The sequence below is a fragment of the Monodelphis domestica genome, chromosome 3 (assembly GCF_027887165.1).
Source record: "Monodelphis domestica isolate mMonDom1 chromosome 3, mMonDom1.pri, whole genome shotgun sequence".
NCBI lineage: Eukaryota > Metazoa > Chordata > Mammalia > Didelphimorphia > Didelphidae > Monodelphis > Monodelphis domestica.
This window is the reverse complement of record NC_077229.1, coordinates 530,863,681-530,889,813: the sequence shown is the minus strand read 5'-3', so window position 1 is coordinate 530,889,813 and position 26,133 is coordinate 530,863,681. Positions and strand designations below refer to the sequence as shown.

General features: G+C 43.4%; 1 protein-coding gene and 1 long non-coding RNA gene across 4 annotated transcripts in view; one reads left to right on the top strand and one right to left on the bottom strand.

Annotated features, from left to right (window-relative positions):
- Nucleotides 1-24,894, top strand: part of SPTLC1 (serine palmitoyltransferase long chain base subunit 1) — a 71,785-nt gene extending 46,891 nt beyond the window's left edge. For all 3 annotated transcript variants that reach the window (XM_056825015.1, XM_056825017.1, XM_056825016.1), the window contains exons 10-15: nt 2,034-2,129; nt 3,382-3,478; nt 5,907-5,961; nt 15,182-15,299; nt 17,437-17,510; nt 20,118-24,894. In XM_056825015.1, the coding sequence (XP_056680993.1) occupies nt 2,034-2,129; nt 3,382-3,478; nt 5,907-5,961; nt 15,182-15,299; nt 17,437-17,510; nt 20,118-20,211 (534 nt within the window). In that variant the 3' untranslated portion in view covers nt 20,212-24,894. The remainder of the gene's footprint in view (nt 1-2,033; nt 2,130-3,381; nt 3,479-5,906; nt 5,962-15,181; nt 15,300-17,436; nt 17,511-20,117) is intronic.
- LOC130458556 (uncharacterized) overlaps nt 22,224-26,133 on the bottom strand; it is a 32,657-nt gene continuing 28,747 nt past the window's right edge. The window contains exon 2 of the long non-coding RNA XR_008917969.1: nt 22,224-25,273. This is a non-coding gene — a long non-coding RNA (uncharacterized LOC130458556). The remainder of the gene's footprint in view (nt 25,274-26,133) is intronic.

Below are 26,133 nucleotides of genomic sequence, written 5' to 3'. Positions count from 1 at the left end.
CCCGTGCTTTCTTGCAGTGCGTTTCCATATTTTATATGCCATGACAGAAGTAAGAAGAAAACACTCATGAAGGAAATAAAAAGAAAGATGGCATGCTTTGCTCTGCAGTTAGACTCCCACAGTTCTTTGGCGAAGGATATGCTTTTTTAAAATCATGAATCCCTTGAGTTTTCTTGGAATCCTGTCTTGCTGATAAAGGTTTATTCCTTTACGGTTGATTATCATACATGATTTCTGTCACTGTATATGCGTTGCTCTCCTGTTTCTGCTCACTTCACTTTGTATCCCTTACCATGAGGCTTCCTAGGTTTTTCTGAACTCATTTTTTATGGCTCAGGAGTATTTCATTACCACCAAATACCCCAACTTGTTCAGTCATTCCCCAACTGAATGGACGTCTCCATTGAAGGATCCCTCCTCAGTTTACAAATCTGCTACTATAAAGAGAGTTGTTGAAAGTATTTAGTATGAGTCCCCGTTTCTCTGTTTGGGATACAGTCTTAAGAGTGATATTAGGGCTATGCATAGTTTTATGGTGGAAAAATCCAGACTACAGAGAAATAGCAGAAGAGGGCATACAAATAAATGCATCCAAACCTTCCAAAAAGAAAAATGGAAATTGGCCATAAGCTCTTGAAGAATTTAAATCAGAGCTTATGAAAGAAATGGAAGGATATTGGCAAGAAAACTGGGAAATAGTTCAAAAAGAAAATAACAGTTTAAGATAGAAATTCCCAATTAGAAAAAGAAGCCCAGAAATCAAATGAAATGATAAGCAAATTGGAGATCAAAATTAAACAGCTAGAAGCCATGAAAAGCAGAATAGACCAACCTGAAAAGGAAAATCAAAAGATTATATAGTGGAAAAACCAGTCTTTAAAGACCAGAATTGGGCAATTAGAAGCCAATGATCTTGCAAAACAGCAAGAATTAATAAAGCAAAATCAAAGATTGACAAAATAGAAGGAAACATGAAATATCTCACTGAGAAGATGACTGACCGAGAAATCAGGTCTAGAAGAGACACTTTGAGAATCATTGGTCTACCTGAAAACCCAGAAATAAACAGAAACCTTGACATCATGCTACAAGAAATTATCCAAGAAAATTGCCCTGATGTTCTTCAATAAGAGGGCAAAATACACATTGAAGGAATCCATAGATTTTCTACATTAAATCCTCAAAAGACAACCCCCAGGAATGTAATTGCCAATTTTAAAAGCTTCCAAGCTAAGGAAGAAATTTTACAAGAAGCCAAAAAAAAGACAATTTAGATATCAAGGAGGATCAATCAGGATCACACAAGATCTGGTAGCTTCTACACTAAAGGACCTCAGAGCTTGGGATATGATATTCAGAAAGGCAAGAGAATTGGGTCTGCAATCAAGGATCATCTACCCATCAAAACTGATTCTCTACTTCCAGGGCATTCAATAAAATAGATTTCCAAGTATTTGTAAAGAAGTGGAAAGTTTGATATCCAAACAAAAAGATCAAGAGAGACATGAAAAGGTAAATAAGAAAGAGAGAGGAAAGGATGGGAAATGACTTTTTAATTTAAATTTACTTCTTTAAGTAAGTAAGCTTCAGTAAGATCAAATTGTTTATGTTAACATGGAAAAAATTATGTCTGACTACCCATAATGTAAATATAACTTGTCATAGATTAGATCTCATTTATCTCAGTTAAAGTTAGAATGTTTGCTGGTTTTTTGCTTTGAATTTACCCTAAAATTAATTTGAGATAATTCTTGAAATTGCCATTTTTAATACATCTGCCTCCTTAACCCAATTTAACACAATTTCTGAAATTCTTTTATGTAATTTTGAAGAATTGTTTTCTTGGAATTTTACTGGTAGGTTTTAGGACTCTACTTTTATTAGAACAATTTTGTAAAAGCATGCAAATTATTAGTGCAAAAATTCTCCCGTTTTGTATCAGTCTTAATTAATAATGTTGAAAAAATTACCTAGAATACTTTTTAAAGTTTTGTTTTTCCTCTTTTAAAGAAATGTTCTGATTTTTGTTTCAGATTGATGACATCGATCTTATCAGTGCTAACATGGAGAATTCACTTGCTTCTATTGGGGGATTTTGCTGTGGCAGAACTTTTGTAATTGACCACCAGGTGTGCTTTTTTCAGAAAATATAAAATGATTGACAATTGTTTGCCTGAAAATTTAAATTCTAAATTCATTTTGTTACAATGTTCTTTTAAATTATTCTTGAAATCTTGTTGCTAAGAATGTGTTGATGGAGAAGACATTGTATTAGAAATTCAGAATCATCTTCCACTGCATGAGTTATAGAGGACCAGACTAGATGCAATAGGAACGGAAGGAAGGGTTCTACATTTAGAGCTTGAAAGGGGTCTTAGAGGTCATGTGATGACAGAGGGGGCATTAAATCCAAGACCTCTGACACCAAATGCAGATTCTTTCTATTATGCTACAGTGCCTTCCATATTTACGAGAGTTTAAAATCTTCCTCTGATGCCTTTTCTGGAAGTTTCTATGATTCTGCCTTTGAGTAGGGCCTCAGGTAGAGAAGATGCCTTAGTTTCTGAGGATCGGCCCAGCTAATTACAGACTGATCGAGAGTTGTCTAGACACTGGATGATGCGTGCTTTGGCCATAAGATGATGACAAATACGGACTATCCCCCAGTTTTGTGTCGTCCCTTTCTGTTTTAATGATGGCAGAGCAGTGGAAACGAAGGCAGAAAGTGTGAATGACAAAATTTCAGACAATGGATAAACGTTAGCTGCAGGGGCCGGCCTTGTCTGGTAACGAGTAAATACTCGTATACTGGAATGACCGGGTCATGTCCATTTTGATATGCTAACTGTAAATGAAACCAAAGGGACAAAGGAAGTTGTCATTAAAGGTCTGCCTCATGGACTTTCTCTAGAAAGACGAATAAAGGGGTTGGCAAAGTCATTTTTAGTAGCTCCAAAGGCAGCAGCTCTGGCGAGGGTCCTTGATCATCTTTTATTGCAGGCTCGTGATAAGTCTTTCCCCAAAAGGCCTATATAAAAATAACTGCAACTTAAGGGCTGACATAATAATCGGGAAATAACTAACTACCCATATGGGAGTCATTTCAGAATGGTTAGTCTCTATGACCAAACCATTGCCTCATTAAGGCAAATGTCAAAATAAACGCCAAATTAGACAACATCCATCCGGACGTGAATATATTCGATAACCAGAATCTGTATCTTTTGGACAAATACTGCATCTAGACAAAGATTTGGGGCTAGACTTACGTTAAACATGGGGAATATTAAAGTAGGCTTGAAGAGCCTCTTGAAATTAAATTCAAGGGCATAAAGTGGTGGAATGGAAGAATTTCTTTCTCTTGATTTTATTTCTTCACAGCGACTTTCTGGTCAAGGATACTGCTTTTCAGCCTCTCTACCTCCCTTATTAGCTGCAGCTGCGATTGAGGCCCTCAACATCATGGAAGAGAATCCAGGTATTTTGTCTGGAACATTGTAATGAAAGCTCAGAGTTCTTTGGTATCAAATTATAGGCTTGACTTACATTTTTGGCTGCAATGTTGGCTTCCTCTCCCAAATTCAGATGCTTAAAATGCATCTCAAAGAGGAAATCTCTATTAGTACTGCTACCTTCCTCGATTTGATTGAGTATTTCTTCATCACAATCTTAGAGCCGCCTCCCTGTTTAATCGCTATCTCCTACTTCTAATAACTATCGCCATTTGGTTAGAAGAGGAATAAAAACCGGCACTTATTTAGCTGTTTCAATTCTATACATTAAAGAAATAACTTCTACGTTTTTGAGAGATTAGGTTAACTTGGGATTTTTGCTTTTGGTTTAGCTACGTGAGATATTTTCCCTCCCACTCTTTGAGTAATAAGTGTTCAATTAATTCTTGATATTTTCCAAAAGTCTGTAGTGTTTCAAAAGGTATTTGGATATCTTGTAAGAAAACTCAGCATGGATAGAACCTACCTGACTAGACAATGTTTTCATGTTTTTATATCACTATAGAATAATGAGACTAAAGAGCCTGGAATCAGGAATATCTGGATAACTACTGGCTGTGACACTAGGCAGGTCACGTAACCTCTCAGGGCTCAAGTCAGCTGAGTTAAGTTGCAGAGAAGGTGCCGACCTGCTTTGAGTGCGGGGAATTTCCTTACCTCAGAGGGCCTTATAGCAGTGAAATCTCAAGCTTCACTTCCTTGTTTATAGATCAGACTGTTGAGCCCAGCTCTACAAATTACTCATGGGTCTGTGAACCGGGATGAGAAAATTGATTCTGGGATGCAGGAGGGTCAAACTAACAGGCCAACAGACAGACAGACACACAGAGTCCTCATGCTGACCAGTGACAAAGTTTAATGATTTGGGGCACATACTTTATAGAGAAAATGATGTAGGCTAAGGGATTAGGTAAGCCTTTTGCAGGGACAATGGTTAGTAATGATTTACAAGATAGAGACAATGGATGTAGATTACCTCAGTGGTTCTAAACAGAGTTTTCTATAGGTGATAATTCAATATGTCAGTGTGTAAGGTTTCTCATTGAATTCCTGCATCAGTAATTTCTTGGTAGGACATTTGGTATTTGGTAAGGAATTGGATTAAGTTCTCATGCGGGGGGGGGGGGGGGGGGGGGAGTGTGTCTGACTACTTCCAAATTATGGCTGTGATTTTACTGGGTCCTACATCAGACCACACCAAATTTTTTATCAGCAGAGTATTTGAAACAAGACAGTTAACCAACCCTCTGTGAAGATGTGTTTTTCTGATCCCTTTTTTGCATGTATCTATGTCCATACCAGTTCCTGGGCATGATCTTAGAATTATAATATATTGAATTTTGTAATTGGATAAATTTACAATCATTCTCTCAAGGCTTTTGGAATGAAATTCTTCCAAATGAAAGACCTTTTCCAACTCTTTCTATATACTTTTCGTTTCCCAAGGAAACAAAAAAGTGCTTTTGCTTATCAGTTTTTTAAATAAAAAGTTCAAATGCATAAGCAAAACACATTTCAGGTAACAAATTAATTGATTTTTCATTTTTACTAGAAATTATTCATTACTATTAGTTAGTTTTCCTGGAATTAACTAGCTTTAACCATGATATAGTAAATGATTTACCAGGAAATAAACTAAGAATCAATAGTTTGACGATTTACTATCATTACTACTACTACTATTGTTTTATTATTATTACTACTACCTTTTTTAGAGGTGCACAAAAATGAAAGTGTTTCTTCTCATCCCAAAACTTCAATGTTGTTCTTAATTCAGAGAAATAGAAACACTTTCACTGTTCTATAATGCTGTAAACATTGTGCCTGTGTGAGTGGGTGTCTGTAGTTAAAACTCACTTGAGTTTTCCATTCTCTTACCAAATACTGAAGGCTAAATCTTCTCTCGGTAAAGAACATAAAAGTTACCTGCATAGCGACTTCTTGGTCTGATTCCGGTTCTTTGGAGGCCAGTTATTATTAGTTCTTAAAATCCTAGACATTGACTCCAGTCCATCTTTACGAGCTCCACCGTAGAATCTGAGTATTAAAAAGCACCGAGCTTGGAAGGCCATACCAGTCCAGCAATATTAGTCCCGCCTTTAAATTTCAGATCCCGCTCAAAGATGAATGAAAAGGAGACTCGATTGTTGTATGACCAATAATGTATGTTCTTCTGGACCTTTATTTTGAGTAACCGACCAAGAATTATTGTTTTCACTAAATGCAGGGAAGACTTTATTGGTTGCAATTAGTGATTTGGGGCCATTTGGTCCTCATCTACTTTTTTAGAAGGCTTCAGTTAAGTTGAAAAGGTGATATTTTTGAGTATAATAGGATAACATCGTCCAAATAGGATTACATAAATTTTAAAATTTATTTTCTTCCTCCCATTAGATATTTTTCAGGTGTTGAAAATGAAGTGCAGACAAATTCATAAAGCCTTACAAGGGTAAGTTTAACCTATGGATGGGACTAAGGATCATACACAGAGTTCATTAGAAGTAATTGTCAGACCAGGGATCTAGCATCTTCTCTAGTTTAACATTTTTTAATGATTCTAATTTCTAAACCTTATTGCAAAATATTGTCCTTGCACTTTCTAAAGCTAAATATAGTTTTTTTGGGGTTGAAAAAAGCTAGTAAATACATGTGAATTCAAAAATAATACTGGAAGAGCTTTTCATTTGGATTCAAGCTTAGAAAATTTTTTATTGAGATATTTCTATTGTACATGCTATTAAGTATATAAATATTTATGGCATATTTATTCCATCTTTTGCCTGTTCATATTAGAATTTTTGAAAGTATTTTCAAGGTAAGCCCAATACATGTTTTGGGTCTGCTGTGTACGTAGAAGTGTGGTGGACATGGTGGGGAAACTTTTTTAAAAGCAACAGAAAAACTGTAAGGATGTTCTTTACCCTTAAGAAAATTATCTTCCTAAATTTGCCTTTTTTTTTTTAGATCCATGTTGTATATTCATGTACTCCTTATTGGCTCTTTCCATCTTAAACTTCTGTTATTTTGAGAGATTTTATATTGCTATGAATCACCAAGTCCGGGTTACATGAAATATAATATAATTCACATCTATCTGGAGTTTCCTAGTGCTTATTTGTGCTTTAGTAATGTATATTCTGAGCCATCCGTACAGAATTTAAAAATTTAACTGTAGAAGTTACATCTCACTCTCATTTTAAATATTTAAGAGTCTAAAAGCTACTATTGTTTTCATTCATTCATTCCTCCATCCATCCATTCAATACACAGCTCTACTATGGCTAGTGAAGAAGATACAAAGTACTTTTATTCCTCATTCTTCTTACTATAATCATACTTTTAGTAATTCAGTACATAAGTCTGACTTAGTGACTTCTGTTTTTGCTCTCCCCGGCTTAGGTAGCAGCACCATATTTGTGCCATAAAAAGAATTCGATGGGACTCCTCCTTTGCCTGTTTTGCCAGATAGTTTATGTAGTTTTGAGATTCATGGTTCTTTTCAAGTTTGATAGAATTCACTTGGGAATACGTCTGGCAGTGGGGATTCTTTTCCTTAGGGAGTTCTTTGATGGCATTCAGTTTCCTTTTTGAGATGGGATTAAGTATTCTATTTCTTCTTTTTTGGCGATTTATATTTTTATAAATATTCTCTACTTATATTGTCATATAATTGGGCAAAATAGCCCCGAAAGATTGCTTTAATTCCCTCTTCATTGGTTTTGAATTCGCCCTTTTCATTTTGGATACTGATAATGAGATTTTCTTCTTTACTTTTTTAAATCAAATTGACCAGTGCTCTATCTATTCTCTTTCCATGAAATCAACTTCTAGTCTCATTGATTATTTCAGTAGTTTTTTTTCTTTTTGACTGTCATGCAGAACGCACTTCCGTATTGTCCTTGTTGTAAGAGCACACCAAAACCCCCAAATAAACCCCCAGATGTACTACTCTAAAAGGCAGTCTTCTTTGATCGACATCCATCTGGCTCCAACAGTTCTTTCTCTGGAGGTGGAGAGCATTCCTCGTCATAAGTCTTTCAGGATTGTTCCAGATCATTGCCTTGCTGAGAGGAGCCACTGCTGAGCGCTTATGCTGTTACTGGGTACTGTGTCCTGTTTCTGCCTATGTCACTCTGCAGCAGTTCATTCAGATCTCGCCTTCTTTCATTCCCCCTCTCGTCCTGCTTTATTTCCCGTCCACTTTTCAGAGCAAAGCGGGATGCTGCACACAAAGGAGGGCAGTCATTCTCTCTCTGAGCCACTTCTGCTGGGAGTGAGGTTCATGCATTGCCCATAACCATCCTCGTCCTCCCTCCGTTGTAACAGTCTTTTACCTTGTTCTACCTTGCCGTATCATGGGTCATGTTGGGATTTGGGCTGAGGAAAGAACACGAGGGAACATATCGGTAATTACGAGTTATTGGTTGGGAACAGGTTCAGGAGAAACGTGTGCTAGTTATCGAACATCTGATATCTGTAACTGTCTGAACCCAGCCTGTCTTATGAAGCTAAACGGTAAATTCCCCAGTAGTCAGTTCTCACACCAGGAGTCCGGTCGAGTGGGCCAGGATCTTCAGTTGGTTAGTCTGTCTCCAGTCTCAAAGCTGCCAGCCGCCAGATCTAACAGATTTCTTCCCTTCTGTGCTCTCAGGAGAAGGCCTTTCCCGGGCTCAGAGATCTGATGAGGTGAAGTCCCCTTGGGCATAGAATCTTGCCCAGATCTCAAGCCTCGGGCTCCCATGTGACCCTTAGTCACAGGCTGCTGTCAATCACTCTCTGACGTTTGCATCGCTCGGTTTTTGCCAGCCATCCTTTCAAAGCCTATTCCCTTGTCCTCTGTCCATATAGTCTCCTTCTTACCGCTCTGAATCTGATAAACATTTACCTTTTTATGTGTCTCTCAAGTCTTCTTCATGTACATCACATGTTCTGTTTAGTTCTGATCTTTTCATCAGCAATGTTTGGAAATCTTCTCTTTTATTAAAATAGTCATTTTCCCCCTGAAAGATGGAAAGGTGAAAATTAATAGTTGGGCAATGATTTTATGATATTTTGTGGTTGCCAATATTTATTATATCTCAAGGCAGAATATTTATCAATAGACCGGAAACAATAAAGAAGAGAAATGTGAGGGGGAGAGAGAGTTATCTTTCCTATCAACCTAAATGTTTTGCTTCAGGTCTGCTTGTTCCAGGCAGAGATTCATTAGCTCTCAACCAGGGAAGCTGGTGGTGAGTAACCACTCGGCCTTTAAGACGGAAGCTAGTCTCTTCAAAAAGTAGGAAAGGAGTCCGCCTTTCACTCACCGATGAAATAGTCCAGGAATCAGAGTCCAGTTGAAGCTGAGCTCCAAGCCCATGATCCAAACCGCAGTCTCCAGCAAACCTCCAGCAGACACTCTTCAGACTGTCTTCTCAAAGTTAATTATCTTTGAGGCCTCAAGAGGAAGGATTTTGTGGCTTTTATGGTGGCTCCTTGTCCCTTCCCCCTTCTCAGGGGCCAATCACCGTTTCCCAATTTTCTAGCACTGCCCAGGGGGGCAGTGTCGGTGGAATCGACGCCTCACCTTCTGAAGCTTAAGTTCTCGCCTTCTGAAGGTTAACTTCTCATCCGAGGATGTGCATTTTCTAAAATTCACCTCCTGGAGAGGAGACCAGTCGTCCTGGCTGATTGAGTTTCTGAGGGTGTGAATTCACTAAGTGGTCTGGGAGCTCCTCCACCTCGTGCAAGCTCGTGTTGCTTCAACCAAAAGGCACACGAGGAGCGTTCATCCTGCCTTCCCAATCTAGGGAGAGGGACGTGCGTTAGTGTTGACTCAGGATAGACCGTCGAGTGAAGAACTCTCTTTCACAAAGGATAAACTCAGTTTTTCTGGGTTGGTAATTCTTACTTGTAAAGCTAGTATCTTTGCCTTCCAGAATATCATATTCCAGACTTTCCAAACCTTTAACCGTAGATACTGCTAAGTCCTGCAAAATCCTGGCTTTGGCCTCATGATATTTTAATTCTTTCTTTCTGGCTGCTTACAGATTTTCTTCCTGGCCTAATAGCTTTTGAATTTGCTTGAATATTTCTGGGAGTTGTCATTTGGGGATTTATTTCAGGAGATGATTGATGGATTCTTTCCATTTGTTTTTTCAGTCAGACTTCATATTTTCTTCTATTTTCCCATTAAGTCATTAGCTTCTAGTTGCCCAATTCTAATTTTAAAAGGCCAGGTTTTTTCCATGAGCTTTTGAACCTTCTTTTCCATTTGGCCGATTCTACTTTTCATGGAACTGTTTATTCTTCATTTGATTCCCACCCCACCCCACCCTTTTTCTAGTTGGTGATCTCTACTTTTCATGGAATTGTGTTCATTGAGTTTTTAAACTTTTTCTGTAGGTCAGTTCGGTTTATCTAGGAACTCTTCATTGGATTTTTTTTTCTTTTTCCCACTTCATCAGTTTTGCTTTTTAAGCTGATATTTGATTCTTATATTACTTTCCTCTGTTCACCTTTTTATTCCCATTTTTCTTTGTCTCTCATTTACTTGTTGAATTCCTTTTTGAGCTCTTCAAGCACCAAACACCAATTCCCATTTTTCTATAAAGTTGATATTCTTGATCTTTTGTTCTTCCAAATGAACTTATGTTATAGTTTTTTCTAATTCAGTAAAAAAAGTTTCTTGGTAGTTTGATAGGTATGACACTAAATAAGTAAATTAATTTGGGTAGGATGGTCATTTTTATTATGTTAGCTCAGCTCGTCCTACCCATGAGCAATTAATGGTTTTCCAATTGTTTAGATCTAGTTTTAATTGTGTGGAGAGTGTTTTGTAGTTGTGCTTGTATAATTCTTGTGTTTATCTTGGCAAATAGATTTCTAAGTATTTTATATTGTCTCGGGTGATTTTAAATGGAATTTGTCTTTCTAACTCTTGCTGCTGAGATGTGTTGGAGATATATAGAAATGCTGATGATTTATGAGGGTTTATTTTGTATCCTGCAACTTTGCTAACATTGTTGATTACTTCCACTAGCTTTTTAGTGGATGCTCTAGGATTCTTTAAGTAGACCGTCATATCATTTACAAAGAGTGATAACTTGGTCTTCTCATTGCCAATTTTAATACCTTCAATTTCTTTTTCTTCTCTAATTGCTACTGCTAGTGTTTCTAGTACAATGTTAATTAGAGGTGATAATAGGCATCCTTGTTTCACTCCTGATCTTATTGGGAAGGCTTCTAGTTTATCCCCATTGCAGTTGATGGTTTTAGATATATACTGTTTATTATTTTTAGGAAAGGCCCCTCTATTCCTATACTTTCTAGTGTTTTCAGTAGGAATCAGTGTTGTATTTGTGATTTCTGTTGGTTTGCTTGTTGATATGGTCAATTATGTGGATAGTTTTCCTAATATTAAACTGTCCTTGAATTCCTGGTATGAATCCCACCTGATCATTTTGAATGAGCCTCATGAAAACTTGCTGGAGTATTTTTTGATAATAATCCATTTAAGAGTTTTGCATGTATTTTCAATAAGGAGATTGATATATAGTTTTCTTTTTATGTTTTTGATCTGCCTGGCTTTGGAATTAGTACCATATTTGTTTCATAAAAGGAATTTGGTAGAACTCCTTTTCTTATTATGCCAAATAGTTTATATAGGGTTGGGGTTAGTTTTTCTTTAAATGTTTGATAGAATTCACTTGTGAATCCATCAGGCCCGAGGGATTGTTTCTTAGGGAGGTCTTTGATGGCTTGTTCAATTTCTTTTTCTGATATGGGATTATTTAAGTATTCCATTTTTCTTTTAATCTAGGCAATTATATTTTTGTAAATAATCCTTGATATCACCCAAATTGCCATATTTATTGCCATATATTTGGGCAACATAATTCTTAATTACCTTAATTTCCTCTTCATTAGAAGTGAGGTCTCTTTTCATCTTTGATACCATTAATTTGGTTTTCTTCTTTCCTTTTTTATTAGGTTTCTCATTGTCATTATTGATGTCTCTTCATTGTCATTCTCTTCAATGAAATTATTGTTTCTATGTTTTGTTCCTTAACCAACTAATTTTAGATACTCATATGATTTAATTTACAATTAATTTTTGATTTGCCTTTTCATGCACCCTTACTAAATTATTTTTATTGAATTATGATCTGAAAAGGTTGAATTTATTATTTATGTGCTTAAAATTTTTTTTGCCATGTTTTTATGCCATAGTACATGGTCAGTCTTTGTGAATGTACCATGTGCTGCTAAAAAGAAGGTACATTCCTTTTTGTCCCTATTTGTTTTTCTCCATAAATTTATTAACTCTAATTTTTCTAAGATTTCATTCACATCTTTTACCTCTTATTTATTTTTGGTTTGATTTATCTAGGTCTGATAGTGGAAGGTTCAGGTCTTCCACTAATATAGTTTTACTATCTTATTTCCTCCTTAAACTCCAGTAGTTTCTCCTTTAAAATCTGGATGCTATACAATTTGGTGCATATATATTGAGTACCGCTATTTCCTCATTGTCTATGCTGCCTTTTATCAGGATGTAATTACCCTCCCTATCTCTTTTAATCAGATCTGTTTTTACTTTGGCTTTATCAGATATCATGGTTGTGACTCCTGCCTTCTTTTTCTCAGTTGATGCCCAATAGATTTTGCTCCAGCCTCTTACCTTAACCCTTTGTTTGTCTGCTCTCTGGGTTTCTTGTAGACAACATATGGTAGGATTTTGGTTTCTGATCCACTCTGCTATTTGCTTCTGTTTTATGGGTGAATTCAACTCATTCACATTCAGTTATAATTTGCCACCTGTGTATTCCCCATCATTTTGATTTCCTCTTCTAGTCCTGCCCTTTCTTCTTTCACTATTTCCTTCTTTACCAGTATTTGTTTTTAATCAGACCCCTTAATCCCCACCCTTATTTTATTTCTCTTCCCACTCCTTCCCTTCTTCTCTCCCTTTTATTTTTCTATAGGGTCTATTGAATTCCCTCCCCCCTCTCTATCCCTCCCTTTTTGTACTCCCTGCCCCAATCCCTCATACTTCTTTTATGTGCAATAATTTTCCCCATTCTATTTTCCCCTTCCCCTTCCTTCCAATGCATTCCTCTTTCTCATGCCTTGATTTAATTTAATTTAATTCTTATATCATTCTATCTTGTTTAAGTCACACCCTCACTCCTCTGTCTATGAATACTCCTTCTAATTACCCTAAAAATGAACAAAGTTCTTTGGTGTTACAAAAATCGCCTCCCTATTTAGGGATCCACACAGTTTAACTTTATTGAGTGTCTTTTGTTTACTTTTTCCTGTTTACTTTTTTATGATTCTCTTGAGTCTTGTATTTGAGAGTCAAATTTTCCACTCAGCTCTGGTCTTTTTTTGTTTGAAAATCTTCTCTTTCATTGAATGCCCATTTCCCTCCTGAAGTATTATTCTCCATTTTCCCTAGGGAATTGATTCTTGGTTGAAGTCCTAGCAATATTTCCCTCTAGAATATCATATTCTAGGCCTTCCTATCCTTTATAGTAGAAGCTGCTAAAGTCTTATTTCATCCTTTGGCTCCATTATATTTGAATTTCTTCTTGTTGGCTGCTTGAAGTATTTTCTCCTTAACCTGGGAGTTCTGGAATTTGGCTATGATATTCTTGGGAGTTATCCTTTTGGAATCTCTTTCAGGAAGTGATTGATGGATTCTTTAAGTTTCTGTTTTGTTCTCTAGTTCTAGAATATCAGGGAATTTTTCTTTAATGATTTCCTGAAAGATGATGTTCTTAGCTCTTTTTGTTTTTTTAATCATGGCTTTCAGGTAGACCAATAATTCTTAAATTATCTCTTCTGGATTCATTTTCAAGGTCAATGGCTTTCCCCATGAGACATTTCACATTTTCTTCTATTTTTTTCCATTCTTTTGACTTTGTTTCTTGATTTGTTTCTTGATATGTCACAGATATCATTACCTTCCACTTGTCTAGTTCTCGTTGTTAAGACATGATTTTCTTGAGTGAGGTTTTTACCTCCTTTTCTATTTGATCCCTTTTCCTCAGTGAATTTTTGTACCTCTTTTCCAAAAGGGTCAATTCTTTCAAGAAGCGTTTTTCTTCAGTGCATTTTTAAATATTTTTTCTCCATTTTGCCAATTCTGCTTTTTAAAGAAGTTCTTCTGGTTTTTTTGGATTTCTGTGTCTCTTTTACTATAATGGGCCTATTCTGTTTTTTTGAGATGATTTCTTCCGTATTTTTTGTGCCTCCTTTACCAAGCTGTTGACTTATTTTTTCATGATTTCCTTATATCACTCTCATTTATTTTTCTAATATTTCTTTCTCTCTGCCTCTCTTATTTGATTTTTAAGATCCTTTTTTGAGTCCTCCATTAATTATTTTTTGTGCTTGAGAACAAATTTTTTTTTGGAGGCTTTGTATGCAGCATTATCTTTTTCTTTTGAGTTTGAACCTATCCTGTCACCAAAATAACTTTCTTTGTCAAGATCCCTTTTTTTCATTTGTTTACTCATTTTCTTGCCTTTTTCTTTTCTCTTAGTTTAAAAAATAACTTAAAATTTGCTTCCATAAGTGGTAAAGGGAGCACTGTTTCAAACTTCAGGTTTTGTGCAGCTGCTTTCAGAGAATATATCGATCTGCTTTCAGTTCTTACAAGATGTTACAGTGTCAGGAGATGCGTTTTTAATACTCTCCAGGGCTGTGCATAACCACAAGCACTCTTTCCCCCCTTGGAACTATGACCAGGGTCCCCTGAGGCTGCAATGTTCGTATATGCTGGTGCTCTTCTTCACCGGACTGTGTCCTAGGACTGTGATCTAGTTCTGTGTATGGACAATGCAACGAGTCTTGGACCCGGAGCTAGCAAAGGGCCCCCGTAATCTCCTGAGAGGGTGTCTGAGCCCCCTAACCATCTTTGGCTGCGAGTTCCAGACGCCTTCCGTGCACTAGACCCTAGTGCTGGCCTTTTACATGGTTTGGACCTGAAAAATTACTTCCCTTTGTCTTTTTGAGGGTTTTGCTGCTCCAAAATTGGTTGTGACACTTTTTATCACTGCTTTTTAAAGGATAATTTGCTAGAAATCAGATGGGTCCCCGCCCCTCTCCTGCCATCTCGACTCTGCCCCATCTGTCTCTTGCCTTGTAAAACTGGGATGATAATACTACCAAGGTCCCATGAAATACTTGTAGAGCACTTGAGAAGCCTTTGTAAATACTTCTGATTATCGTTGCCCCGGATGTGGAGGCAGTTTCTGATGGCTTTGAGTATTCTCTTTTACCCTGTTTTTCTCTTTGGGCTCCCTGCCCTCAAGGAGCAGCGCCCTCTTCCTGACGCCTCATGGAACGCCGCTTATAGGACAGCACATTGCTATACGTTGTGTAGCTTGTTCTTCTCAGTCCCCCCGAAGAGAGATGGTGTCGGGGTCATTTCCATTTCGCAGATGCATAAGTCGGGGCTTCCAGAGACGCACAATTGAATGTATTTTTAGTGGAGGCTGAAAAGGGACCCTCGTGAAAGGCTCTTTGGAGAGCCGCCTACGTGGTGGCGTTAGGCGCGAGGTCACGCGGGGCGCGGCCTCCCAGGGTCCGCCTCGCACGCGCAGCTGGCAGGCTTCGCTCCCTTTAGGAGGCCTCGCCCGTCGCCCGCTCACTGCTCTCTGTGCCGTTCTCTTTCCCAGCACGCAGGGATTGCGAGTGGTGGGCGAGGCGTTTTCCCCGGCCTTTCACCTACAGCTCGAGGAGAGCTCAGGATCGCGAGAGAAGGACATCCAGCTGCTCCAGAGGATAGTCGATCAAGTAAGTTCCTGCCTCGGGGCGCTTCCACGGGCTCCGCTCGGCCTTCGCTGTGGGCCCCATGGCGCTCCTCCGTGACCTCGCGTCCCCTTCACAGCCTCCCGGAGGCCCTTCTGGGCTTCGGGAGCACGTCTTGGGTCTTCTGGGGCTCCTTTTGAGGCCGGCCTTCGGAGCCGTGCCGACCTTTATCCAGCCGTCCCGCTGGCAGCGCGCTCTGTGCGTGACGCTCGACGCCTCCCTGGGATTTCCAAACAGCGCTCCGCGCGTCGCGTTCAGCCCCCATGGCGGCTCATGCGCTGGTAGCTTGCGAGTTCTAACGAGCGTGGCCGCTGTTCCCTCGTGCCAGTCGAGGCAGGGCGCAGCTCAACGGAACCCTCCGTCCTTTAGACTCGTCCGCGGGAACTCCTTGTACCGGCGGGGACCCCGGAAACAAATCCCCTTCCCGGGACGTCGGCGCTCGGGAGCGGCCTTCCTGGCCGTCCGGTCGTGCCCGCCTTGCGCAGGAACGTGGCCTGAACCCTGCTCTCGGGGGCGGCCTCTCCTCCCACCGCAGGGCCTTGCTGGGACGTGGGCTTGCGCTCGGTTTTCCACCTGGCTCTGTCTCTTCGCTCGTAACGTGATATGGAGCCGCTGTCAGGCCCCCCAGACACCCGCTCACGGGAGCTCCGGGCCCTCCTCCATTTGGGTTCTCCTCTGTACAGGCTTCCTTTTCAGGCCCCCTGCTGTGGTCGCAGAGGCGAGCGCCGTCGGCCCCGTCATGGGAGAAATGTGGCCTTTCCCCAGTCGCAGTTGGGGTTCCCCTTTGGCGGCCCCAAGAGCACCCTCAGGTGCGGCCTTCGTCCGGCTCAGGTCCCCACGAGCGGCCCCTGCGCGGCAGTGCTGCTCCCTGACGGCTTTTGTTGTTGCCGCGACATCTCTGCGCTGCTTTGGGATGCTGTTCTAAGCGCTCCCCACAGCAACGAGGAAGTGCGCGAAATACGGGCTGAAGAAGCCCCGGGCTGGCGGGGGCCGCTGCGCTACGGTCTTGGGGCCTTCTGCTCTTTGGCTTCCTTGTCCCGGGGGCCCTCGGGCCTGGGGCGGCTGCACACCTCTCCAGAAAGCAGGTGCCATTCCCTGCCGTTTTGCACAGCTTCGTGGGGAAGGGACGGACTGGGTGACGCAGGGCAGGGGCCGGAAGAGGGAAGCTGGACCCGCCAAATAGGAGGAAGCCGGGGAGCCCGACACGGTCCCAGGCGGGAAAGGGCTGGTGGCCGTGGAGGAGCTCCCCAAGTGCAGGAGATGGAGGATGCCAGCAGCAGGGAGCTCGGGCCGAGGGCCGTGGCGGCGGCGGTCTCTCCAGAGCCCCTTCGGCTTCCTTTCCTTTGGCGGCTTGTGGTAGAGGAGGTGCAGTGCAGCTAGCCCCGAGGCACTCGTGCAGGGGGAATCTGAGCCTCACCGCTCGCCCGCCTGCCCGTTGGGGCCGGTGCTTCCCGGCCTTCCGTGGTAAATACGGAAAACGTGCAGGGGCGTCGCCGACTTCTGCCGTGGTACTCTTCCCTCCAAAGGGACGGCCAGCTCAAATCGGCGGCCAGTCGTTCCTGAGCATCCGCGACTGCCAAAGGCTGGCCGTCCAGCGAATGGCCTGGATCGCTGGTGGGAGGAGGGGGCGGCCACGAGTCGACAAGCGATCTGAGCTCGAGGCGAGCCTTGTAGGAAGCAGGAACGTGAGCCGTCGGGAGGTGGAGCGTCTTCTCCCTCCAGGTGAAGAACGAGCCAGCAGGAGGCGGTCGCTGGATTGCAGAATCTGGCGAATGAGCGCCCTAGAGAGGGGCCTGGAGCTGCTGGGAGGGCCGAGGACCTGCTTCCTGTTCATGTCGAGCCAGACGGGACAGCGTCGGTGGGGCCGTTCTTTCCCCTAAAACGAGGGCGTCTCGTCTTACTTAGCCATCTAGCAAAGCCATCGATCCCTCGAGGCTGGTCTTGCCTTTGCTTCCCCAACGCTAGACTTTGCCCCCCTGGTGTTCCCACGAGCCTGTTCTTCCATTGTTGTCTGTCTCCCCAACGCGTGTCACTGGAAGGCTCCGTTCTAACTGCTGCCCGTGTGTGGCGCGTCGTCGCGGGCCGCGACGTTCCGGTTCTCATCTGTGCTTTCTTTCCTCAGTGCATGAACAGGAACATCGCACTCACCCAGGCGCGCTACTTGGAGCGAGAAGAGAAAAGCCTCCCTCCTCCTAGGTTGGTGAGCCCCCCCCCCCCCCGCCCCGTGTCCCGCTCTCGCGGCGTCCTGGGGCGTTTCCGGCCCCTTAGTGAGAGAGCAGCCTCGGCTCCTGGCTAGGCGCTGCTCCCTCGGCTGAGCGCGCTCGCGGTCACAGAGCCACGAGGACGCAGCCCGTAGTTAGGGCTCCTCCTGGAGCACATTCGCCACTTAAGAGGAGCCGGGCGGGAATTTGCTCGGAATACTTTGATGCTCCGAAGACTTTTTTCAGTCTGCCATTGAGCAGGCGTTTCATGCCGGAAATCGAGCTCCGGCACTGGGGCAGACGGTGAAGTTCCACCTGTCTGAGAGGAGCGGCTTGTGTGAGGCAGAAGCGGGGGGCTGTCCGAGAGGAGCTGCTTGTGTCAGGCAGAAGTGGGGGGCTGTGTGAGAGGAGCTGCTTGTGTCAGGCAGAAGTGGGGGGCTGTCTGAGAGGAGCTGCTTGTGTCAGGCAGAAGCAGGGAGGAGCTGCTTGTGTGAGGCAGAAACGGGGGGCTGTCTGAGAGGAGCTGCTTGTGTCAGGCAGAAGCAGGGAGGAGCTGCTTGTGTGAGGCAGAAACGGGGGGCTGTCTGAGAGGAGCTGCTTGTGTCAGGCAGAAGTGGGGGGCTGTGTGAGAGGAGCTGCTTGTGTCAGGCAGAAGCGGGGAGGAGCTGCTTGTGTCAGGCAGAAGCGGGGGGCTGTCCGAGAGGAGCTGCTTGTGTCAGGCAGAAGTGGGGGGCTGTGTGAGAGGAGCTGCTTGTGTCAGGCAGAAGCGGGGGGCTGTGTGAGAGGAGCTGCTTGTGTCAGGCAGAAGCAGGGGGCTGTCCGAGAAGAGCTGCTTGTGTCAGGCAGAAGTGGGGGGCTGTCCAAGAGGAGCTGCTTGTGTCAGGCAGAAGCGGGGAGGAGCTGCTTGTGTGAGGCAGAAACGGGGGGCTGTCCAAGAGGAGCTGCTTGTGTCAGGCAGAAGCGGGGAGGAGCTGCTTGTGTGAGGCAGAAGCGGGGGGCTGTCCGAGAGGAGCTGCTTGCGTCAGGCAGAAGCGGGGGTCTGTCCGAGAGGAGCTGCTTGTATGAGGCAGAAGCGGGGGGCTGTCCGAGAGGAGCTGCTTGTGTCAGGCAGAAGCGGGGGGCTGTCCGAGAGGAGCTGCTTGTGTCAGGCAGAAGCGGGGGGCTGTCCGAGAGGAGCTGCTTGTGTCAGGCAGAAGTGGGGGGCTGTCCGAGAGGAGCTGCTTGTGTCAGGCAGAAGCGGGGGGCTGTCTGAGAGGAGCTGCTTGTGTCAGGCAGAAGCGGGGAGGAGCTGTGTGACAAGGAAATCACTTTAAAAGACTGATATATATTAATTTAAGGTCGCCAAGCAATTCAGCTATGTAATTCCTAAATGAAAACTCAAGTCAGCAGTCAACCTTTTATGGAGTTTTAATTACAAACAGGAGGAAGAAAGGTATTAGAGATAGAGAGAGAGAGGGAGAGAGAAAAGGGAGAGAAGGGAATAGGGCTTAAATACCCCTTCTGTTTAGGCTGGGCCAAAAGGCCCAAGCCCTTAGATAGCTGGGGCAAAGAAAAGAGATCAGTCCCTATTACTCACGTGACCAAAATGGAGAAACAGTCTCAGAGGCCCCCACCTCCAGCTTCCTTCAGAGCAAGCTTCTCAGAGCACACTCCAACCACTCAGACAAACTCCTCAACCACCCCCCTCTCTCTTTAAAGAAACCATCCAAGTTGCCTCCCCTCAGTTCTCACATCTACCAATCACTGTCCATGTCTTCCCTGTGCCAATGGAGGCTCTAGCTTAACCCAGGACCGCCCAGAGGTCTCTGGCTTTGCACATGTCTGTTGAAGGTCATATTCTCAAATAATTAAATCTTAATCTTTTGCTGCAGCCCTTCCTCAATCCTGTTAGGACTGAGTAGGGTGGAGATTGGAATAATTAAATTTTGATCTATGCTGCAGCCCTTCCTAAATCCTATTACCTTGAGTAGGGTGGAGATTGGAATAATTAAATTTTGATCTATGCTGCAGCCCTTCCTCAATCCTGTTAGGACTGAGTAGGGTGGAGATTGATTCCAAGTATCTCCATTGTATCAATTCTAAAATCAATCATGACTCAAAGAAATTCCTGTTCTATGCTTAAGCATAGGTCAAAGTCCTTTCCATTGTTCAGCAAAAGGTTTCTGTCCTAAAGTAATCTTAAGAAGGGAGGAGGAGGAACCTCCCATGCCAATGGGGTTCACAATCCAATAGACTATCAGTAAGAAATTTTCCAAGTATGAAATTTCCCAATGGTGAAATTTTCCAACATTTATAAGTCTAAGGAATTTTGAGGTTTACAGCTGCTTGTGTGAGGCAGAAGCAGGGGGCTGTCCGAGAGGAGCTGCTTGTGTGAGGCAGAAGTGGGGGGCTGTCTGAGAGGAGCTGCTTGTGTCAGGCAGAAGTGGGGGGGCTGTCCGAGAGGAGCTGCTTGTGTCAGGCAGAAGCGGGGGGCTGTGTGAGAGGAGCTGCTTGTGTGAAGCAGAAGCGGGGGGCTGTGTGAGCGTCCGCTGCTTCCTGGCGCGCATGGGGTAGGGCTGCATGGGGGAAGGACAGAATGACCCTCTGAACTCTTTTTTGCCAGCATCAGAATCGTGGTGACGGTGGAACAGACGGACGAAGAACTCGCCCAGGCTGCCTCTACGATCAAGGAAGCTGCCCAGGCCGTCCTGCACTAGAGCCCACCCGCGCACACAGCCTCTCTGTCCGTCCACAGCGTGGGCTACTTCCGGCACGTCAGCCTGCTGGGGGATCCTTTGAGAAATAGACTCGCCGCTCTTTCCAGAGGTCCAGAGCCTGAGGCAGGAGGACTGACTCCACCCCCACGTGTGCATGCAGTGAGCAGCAGGAGCGGAGCGGCCCGAGAACAACTCGAGACGAGCAGCGTGTGAACGTCCCGGTTATGCCCTCGAAGTGAGGGTGTCCCTCAGACCAGGCTTCCCAGCGTTCTTTTCCATTGGAAACGGAAGGGAAAGTTCTGGAGGCCCCCCCGAGTCCCTCAGATGCCGTACAAGCCCGACTGTGAGACGTGGAAGCCGTCTGGCGTGCACCAAACTCGCCGTGAATATGTGTTTCAGCTCCACTTGTCATGATGGGCTCCAAACCTGTGTGTCACACACTAAACTGCACTGGTGTTTGAGCGTCTCCAGGAGGGAGCCTCTTCCTGCCCCGTCCGCGTTGTTTATGCTTGCTTTCGAAGGGGAGAATCATTTCAGACCCGCTTCTGTAAGGTAGCTTTACATGGATCATGCGTTGTCTTCTGACCTCTTTGGGGTAAAAGGTTCGTTTTGATTGTTCAGGAATTTAAATTATGGCCTTTATATGTTTTAGGGTATTTTATATGCATTTTTGGGTACAGCGAGTTCCTATAGATTTTCCATCCTAAGGAAACACAAGATTGTTTTCCCTGCCGCTTTATGATATCTAAGCTCCATTGTAATTGTTTCCCCTTTGACAAAACACAAACAGTTCTATCATTGTTTGCAGTAAATGCAAATAATGTGTAAACGTGCTGATCATTGCCTCCCTCATGGTGGGAATGAGTAAAAGTATAGCCATTGGTCACTCTGATAACTCGCTATCTTGATATGTGGATGATAATATTGTTTATGTCAAATTAGATGGAAAAAGGCCTTGGGTTTTTCATGAGATGTTTCCGTGGTGGTTGCTGCTTCAATTATAATACTCTAGTGGGGATGAACCTTTTAAAAAATGAAATTAAACATTTTCCTAATGTAATTTTCCTAAACTTCAGAAAAAGACTTTTTGGTTTATTGTTGTTGCTTCTGTGTCCGGTTCTCCAGGCAACTTCTTTTTATCACAGTCACCAGAAAAAATTGTTATGATGAGATCCTGCCTGCTTTAAAGCTGGATCACAATTAGCTTTAAGTAGACTAACTTGGTCACTATCGTGCTGCTTACACATTTTGTTATTATGAAATAAGAGCACTGGGTTCTGCTTCTGTGACATTTTTCATGGTTTGTGAAGCTCTTTGAGATCTGCTGATAAAGGCTTATAAAGACGTTCATTATCTAAAATCCAAACTGGAAGGCTGAATGTTAGGATTTATAGATTGTCTTAGCCTGATTTAAGCAATATCATACTTACATTTGATGTGTTTTGAAAATTATTACTTACTCTAGGATAGATTTTAAATACTTCACTAATTTTTGAATCATTTTCAGATGTGTTTGGGTTATTATCGATAGGCCATCATCTTTTAGAAACCCGAAGGAAAATATGGAAAAAATCTTACCATCAAATTGACTGTAGCCTATTAATTTTTACCTATGATTGGAGTTTGCTGTGACCACACATTGTCTTCTCCTCTCTTCTTTTCTGACAACTCCTATTCTGAGGAATTTTCTCGTATCTCTTTGAAAGCTGCTTACATTCCTTTAGGAGAATCTCCTTTATTAAATCATCGACTTTCTGACATTACAAAGCTTTAATTGATAACTATCCTTTCTAGAAATGTTAAATAATTACAACCACTCGTAAATATTAGAGAAAACATAAAGGTGAAAAGAAAGAACACTCCTTGCACTCGGAGACTAACTCTTCTTGATCTTTCTGTCTTTATCCTAAAAGATTACACTGTAAGGGGCAAACTTATGGTCGGACCAAATATATTTTTAGTTGGTTGCCAGGATTTAAATTCTAAATCCCAATGAAATATTCAAGTCAGAATGGAATTTTATGGTGGTTTATTTACAACAGAGTGAAGATATTAAGGAAGAAAGAAAGAGAGGAAAAAGAGAGATACCAGGCAGGAGTTCAGATGCCCCAGCCAAGGGGAGGGCAGAGGATTAAATCTAGCACAGCTTCCAGCCATGAGTCCTCCTCCAAGATGAGGGGCCTCCTCGGAGGCTGGCACCTCCAGAAAGCCAAGGGAAAGAGAGTCCCAAGAGATGGGCCTTTCCAGAGGCTGGTGCCTCCAGAAAAGCCAAGGAAAGGGGAGTCAACCTTACACTCAACATGTGGCAGTCTAAGGGAAGCAGCCTGAGGTCTCACACTCGAGTTCCTCCACTGTCACGTTCCACCGCCAAGTCCCTCTCACAGGAAATGACACGAAATATAAAGGCAATTATTTACGTCACTTCCTGTGTCTCACATGCACCAATGGTGGCTTAAACTTGGCTTTGAGTGGCCCAAGGGGTCAGCCAGTTGTTTCTGATTTGTCACTTGCTAGCACATGTGGGTCATAGACCTTCCTCCTCCACACTCAATCCTTAAGTGGGGGTGTAGACATTGCTGGTTGCTAGAATTCTAAAGACTAAGCAGGGTGGAGTCAATCTAAAATTCACAACAGCAGCCCTGAAACTCACAAACTCACACCTTGGAAATATCCTGTGCCATGGAGATGATTGGAAGATGAAGAATTCCTTTCAGAAACTCAATTTAAGGAGATCAACCAAGCCAGCCAATTCTTTCATTTTTCAGTAGGCTGCCACATTCATCTGTACATCTCCATCTTGACCAGGGAATAATGATCCCCATTTTCAGCTTCCTTTAAGGTACTACCTGACCCATTAGAATGTCAAGTCTTTGAAGGCAGAGACTGTCCTTTTTGGTTATCTGCTACTATTTTCCAGCACTAGATAGAATGGTTTTGCCTCTTTTCCCAAAAGGCAGGAAAGAATAAGTCAAGGGACTGGGAGACAATGGCCTGTATGGGAAGGGACACTGAATACATGCCAAGCCAGGGGTCAGGAAGGCCCATCTTCATGAATTCAAATTTGGCTTCAAACATTTATTAACTGTGTGACCCTGGGCAAGTCACAAAATGAACAGAAGGAAATGGCAAACTACTCCAACATTTTTGTCAAGAAAACCTCAAATTGGGTCATGAAGAGTCAGACACGACTGAAATGACTGAAAGACAAAAATGTGGGAAGGAATCGTCCAGACTATTTTAGGGCAAAGAAGGCCCACCAGTTCACCTGTGTGATCTCCCCACGGTGTATGGAACTTGGAGGCAGCAGACTTCAAGGCTCCATCATCTGTACCATGGGAGGCATTTTTAACAAGACATCCAATCAGGAGTGTGCCCAATGGCAGTCTGTCCTTATCGGGTAAGTCATTTTGGAGTCACCGTGTGCCTCTAGAACAAATGGACTTTTCTTCAGTTTCGGTTCTTAAAATGATGCATGAGATCATCAGTTGGACCCAGAGATCTTTGCAAGACGCACGTGCAGAAGGAGCTCCTCCTGTTTCAAATTGGAATGGCCACCCACTCAAGCGAGCAAATAGGCGTCGGGCACAAACGTTTTTACTCCCCGTCACTCGATATTGGAGTTCCCCCGAAGGTGGCATCAGGGCAGAGGCACGCTGATGAAGCTGGGGATTCTCTTACCCTGACCCACAGTCTTGTGTGTGAATTAAGAGGACACTCCATTTGGCATAGTGACTGTCCCGTCCTTTGTTAGGGGGCCACGTGGCCTCATGCACAGTCCAGGATGGTATCGGAGACCCACCTCCATGCTTGTCATGGACTCTCCAGCATCCGTCCCTTTATAAAGGCCTTCATCTTGAGCGAGGAGTCAGCAAACTATGATTTGACTCCATAGCCAAATTCCGTCCACTGCCTGATTGAAGTCGACACGCAATAAAATAGTATTTGAAGGCGTGAAAACGGCTCTTGTTCAAAGCCTGCCCAGACACAGGAAGCAGCTTTCAGGGTGTAGATTGTCAACTCGATCAGTCAAGTTTTGGAAGAGTTGCCGGCCTTTTAGGGGAAATAGAAAACCAGCGTAGCCTGGGCGACGCACCAAGGTAGGCTGATGTGTGCCGAGCCTGTCATGGAGGATTGCGTGATTGGTCCGTGCTCACATCTTGCACTCTCACTGTCAGGTCATCCGAGCTTTGTGAAGAACAAAAGCCTTTTTTACAAGCCTGGATAGGCCAGCAAGGATGGTGAAACGATGAAAACGTTGCTCTGCATGGAGAGACTGTTGTATAGGACCCTTTTAGTCCTGGTCCATTGTACTTTCTCAGGACGCCTCGAGGAATGCTTATGATACTTTTGTTCTTAAAATGATTCATCACCGCATCAGGTGAGCCCAGCAGACAGGAGCTACGCACAAAAGAATTGCCCCTCGTGGCCCAAAAAACCCCCTCGACATTGTAATCCTGGGTTGTGTGTGATTGTCAGTAACTTCTGGCCCTTTTGCTCCAGGAAGTGTGGTACGGAAGAGGAGGTGGGTTCAAAACTGGCGCAGCTAATGTGCTCCTCCGGTATTTGTTACTGTCATTACTTAGTGTGTTACTAAACCTGCGCTTTCCATTGTTACAGCTTTTAACATTTTGATTTAACCCAATAAAATGCTGTTTTGGCGACTGCTCTGAAACATACTGTAAACTCGGACAAAGAAAGATTGTTTTGTTAAGAGCTTGTGGGCTAAAATGTGATTGTAGCTCAGAAAAATGAGCGCATGTCGATGAACATGGGCTCAGCGATGGTACAACAAAGCCATCCAAATTCAGAAGGTCTTGAATGGTGAACGTAGCTGGATATCTAAAGGCTCACCACGTTATTGAGGGAGTTCAAGTCTGACTAGGTGGAAATAATCACCCAGCTAAAAGCCCAGCTCTTGCAGGCACTGAGGAAGTAAAGAAACAGGTGGCTCTTCCTTGGCTAGAGGGAGTCCCCAGCTCCAAGCAGTCACTGCATGATTTAGGAGGGATGACATGATGCACCCTGGACAAGGAGGCCTTTTCATAGCGCCAATCAGGAACGTCTAAAATGGAAGGAAGTGGTAGATTTGGGTTATTGGGAAATCTCGATTGTGTCTTCATGTGGGATTACCCATGAAAACATGTAGAGGTTGCATTCTGACCCCTGAGGAAGGCCTTGGAAGGAGCTGAGAGAGACGTCTCCCTGCAGATAACGTTTCAGAAGCCCCGGCCTATTCCATTGGGGTTAGCGTGTGGATTTACTATGTGGTATCCAAAGACAAGAGGCTTCTTTCTCGGGCCAAGCTGCAGGAGCATCAGGTGGACAACATTCTGTATTTCCAGGCCAAAGAACTGAGAAATAGAGGACAGGCGGGATACTGGGGGAAGGGGAAGAGGGAAGGGAGGAAAGCTTTGTGGCATTCCATGAAGCCTGCTGGGGCAAGTTTTCTTCCCCCTCCAAAAGTTATTTGGGGCAGAGACTTTGCCTGGTAAGCCATGAATTACCCAAGGTCGGAGATGGGTTAGATTCTTTGAGATCTAGCCTTCAGGGAGGACATCGGAGGGGAGGAAAGCAGAAAGTAAACGAGCAGAAAACAAGGCAAGACAGACTGAAATGACCAAAGGAGGTTAGAAAACTCAAAGACTGAACATGAGCAGGTAAACCAACAAGGCGGGCTTTAAACAGGAAACTTGGCCTCCGGATCTGGTAAGTAAATCAAGGTGTCTGACAGGAAGACGGGGATTTTGAGGAGGAAATGGAACATGTTGATGAATGGTCGAAAGGAGAATTGAGAGGAAATTAGGTTGCTCAGTGGATAGAGAGCCAACCCATGTAGTGTCAGGAGTATTGGGGCTCAAATGTGACCTCGGACCCTGAGCAAGTCACTTAGCCCCAGTTGTCTAGGTCTGAAAACTTTTCTGC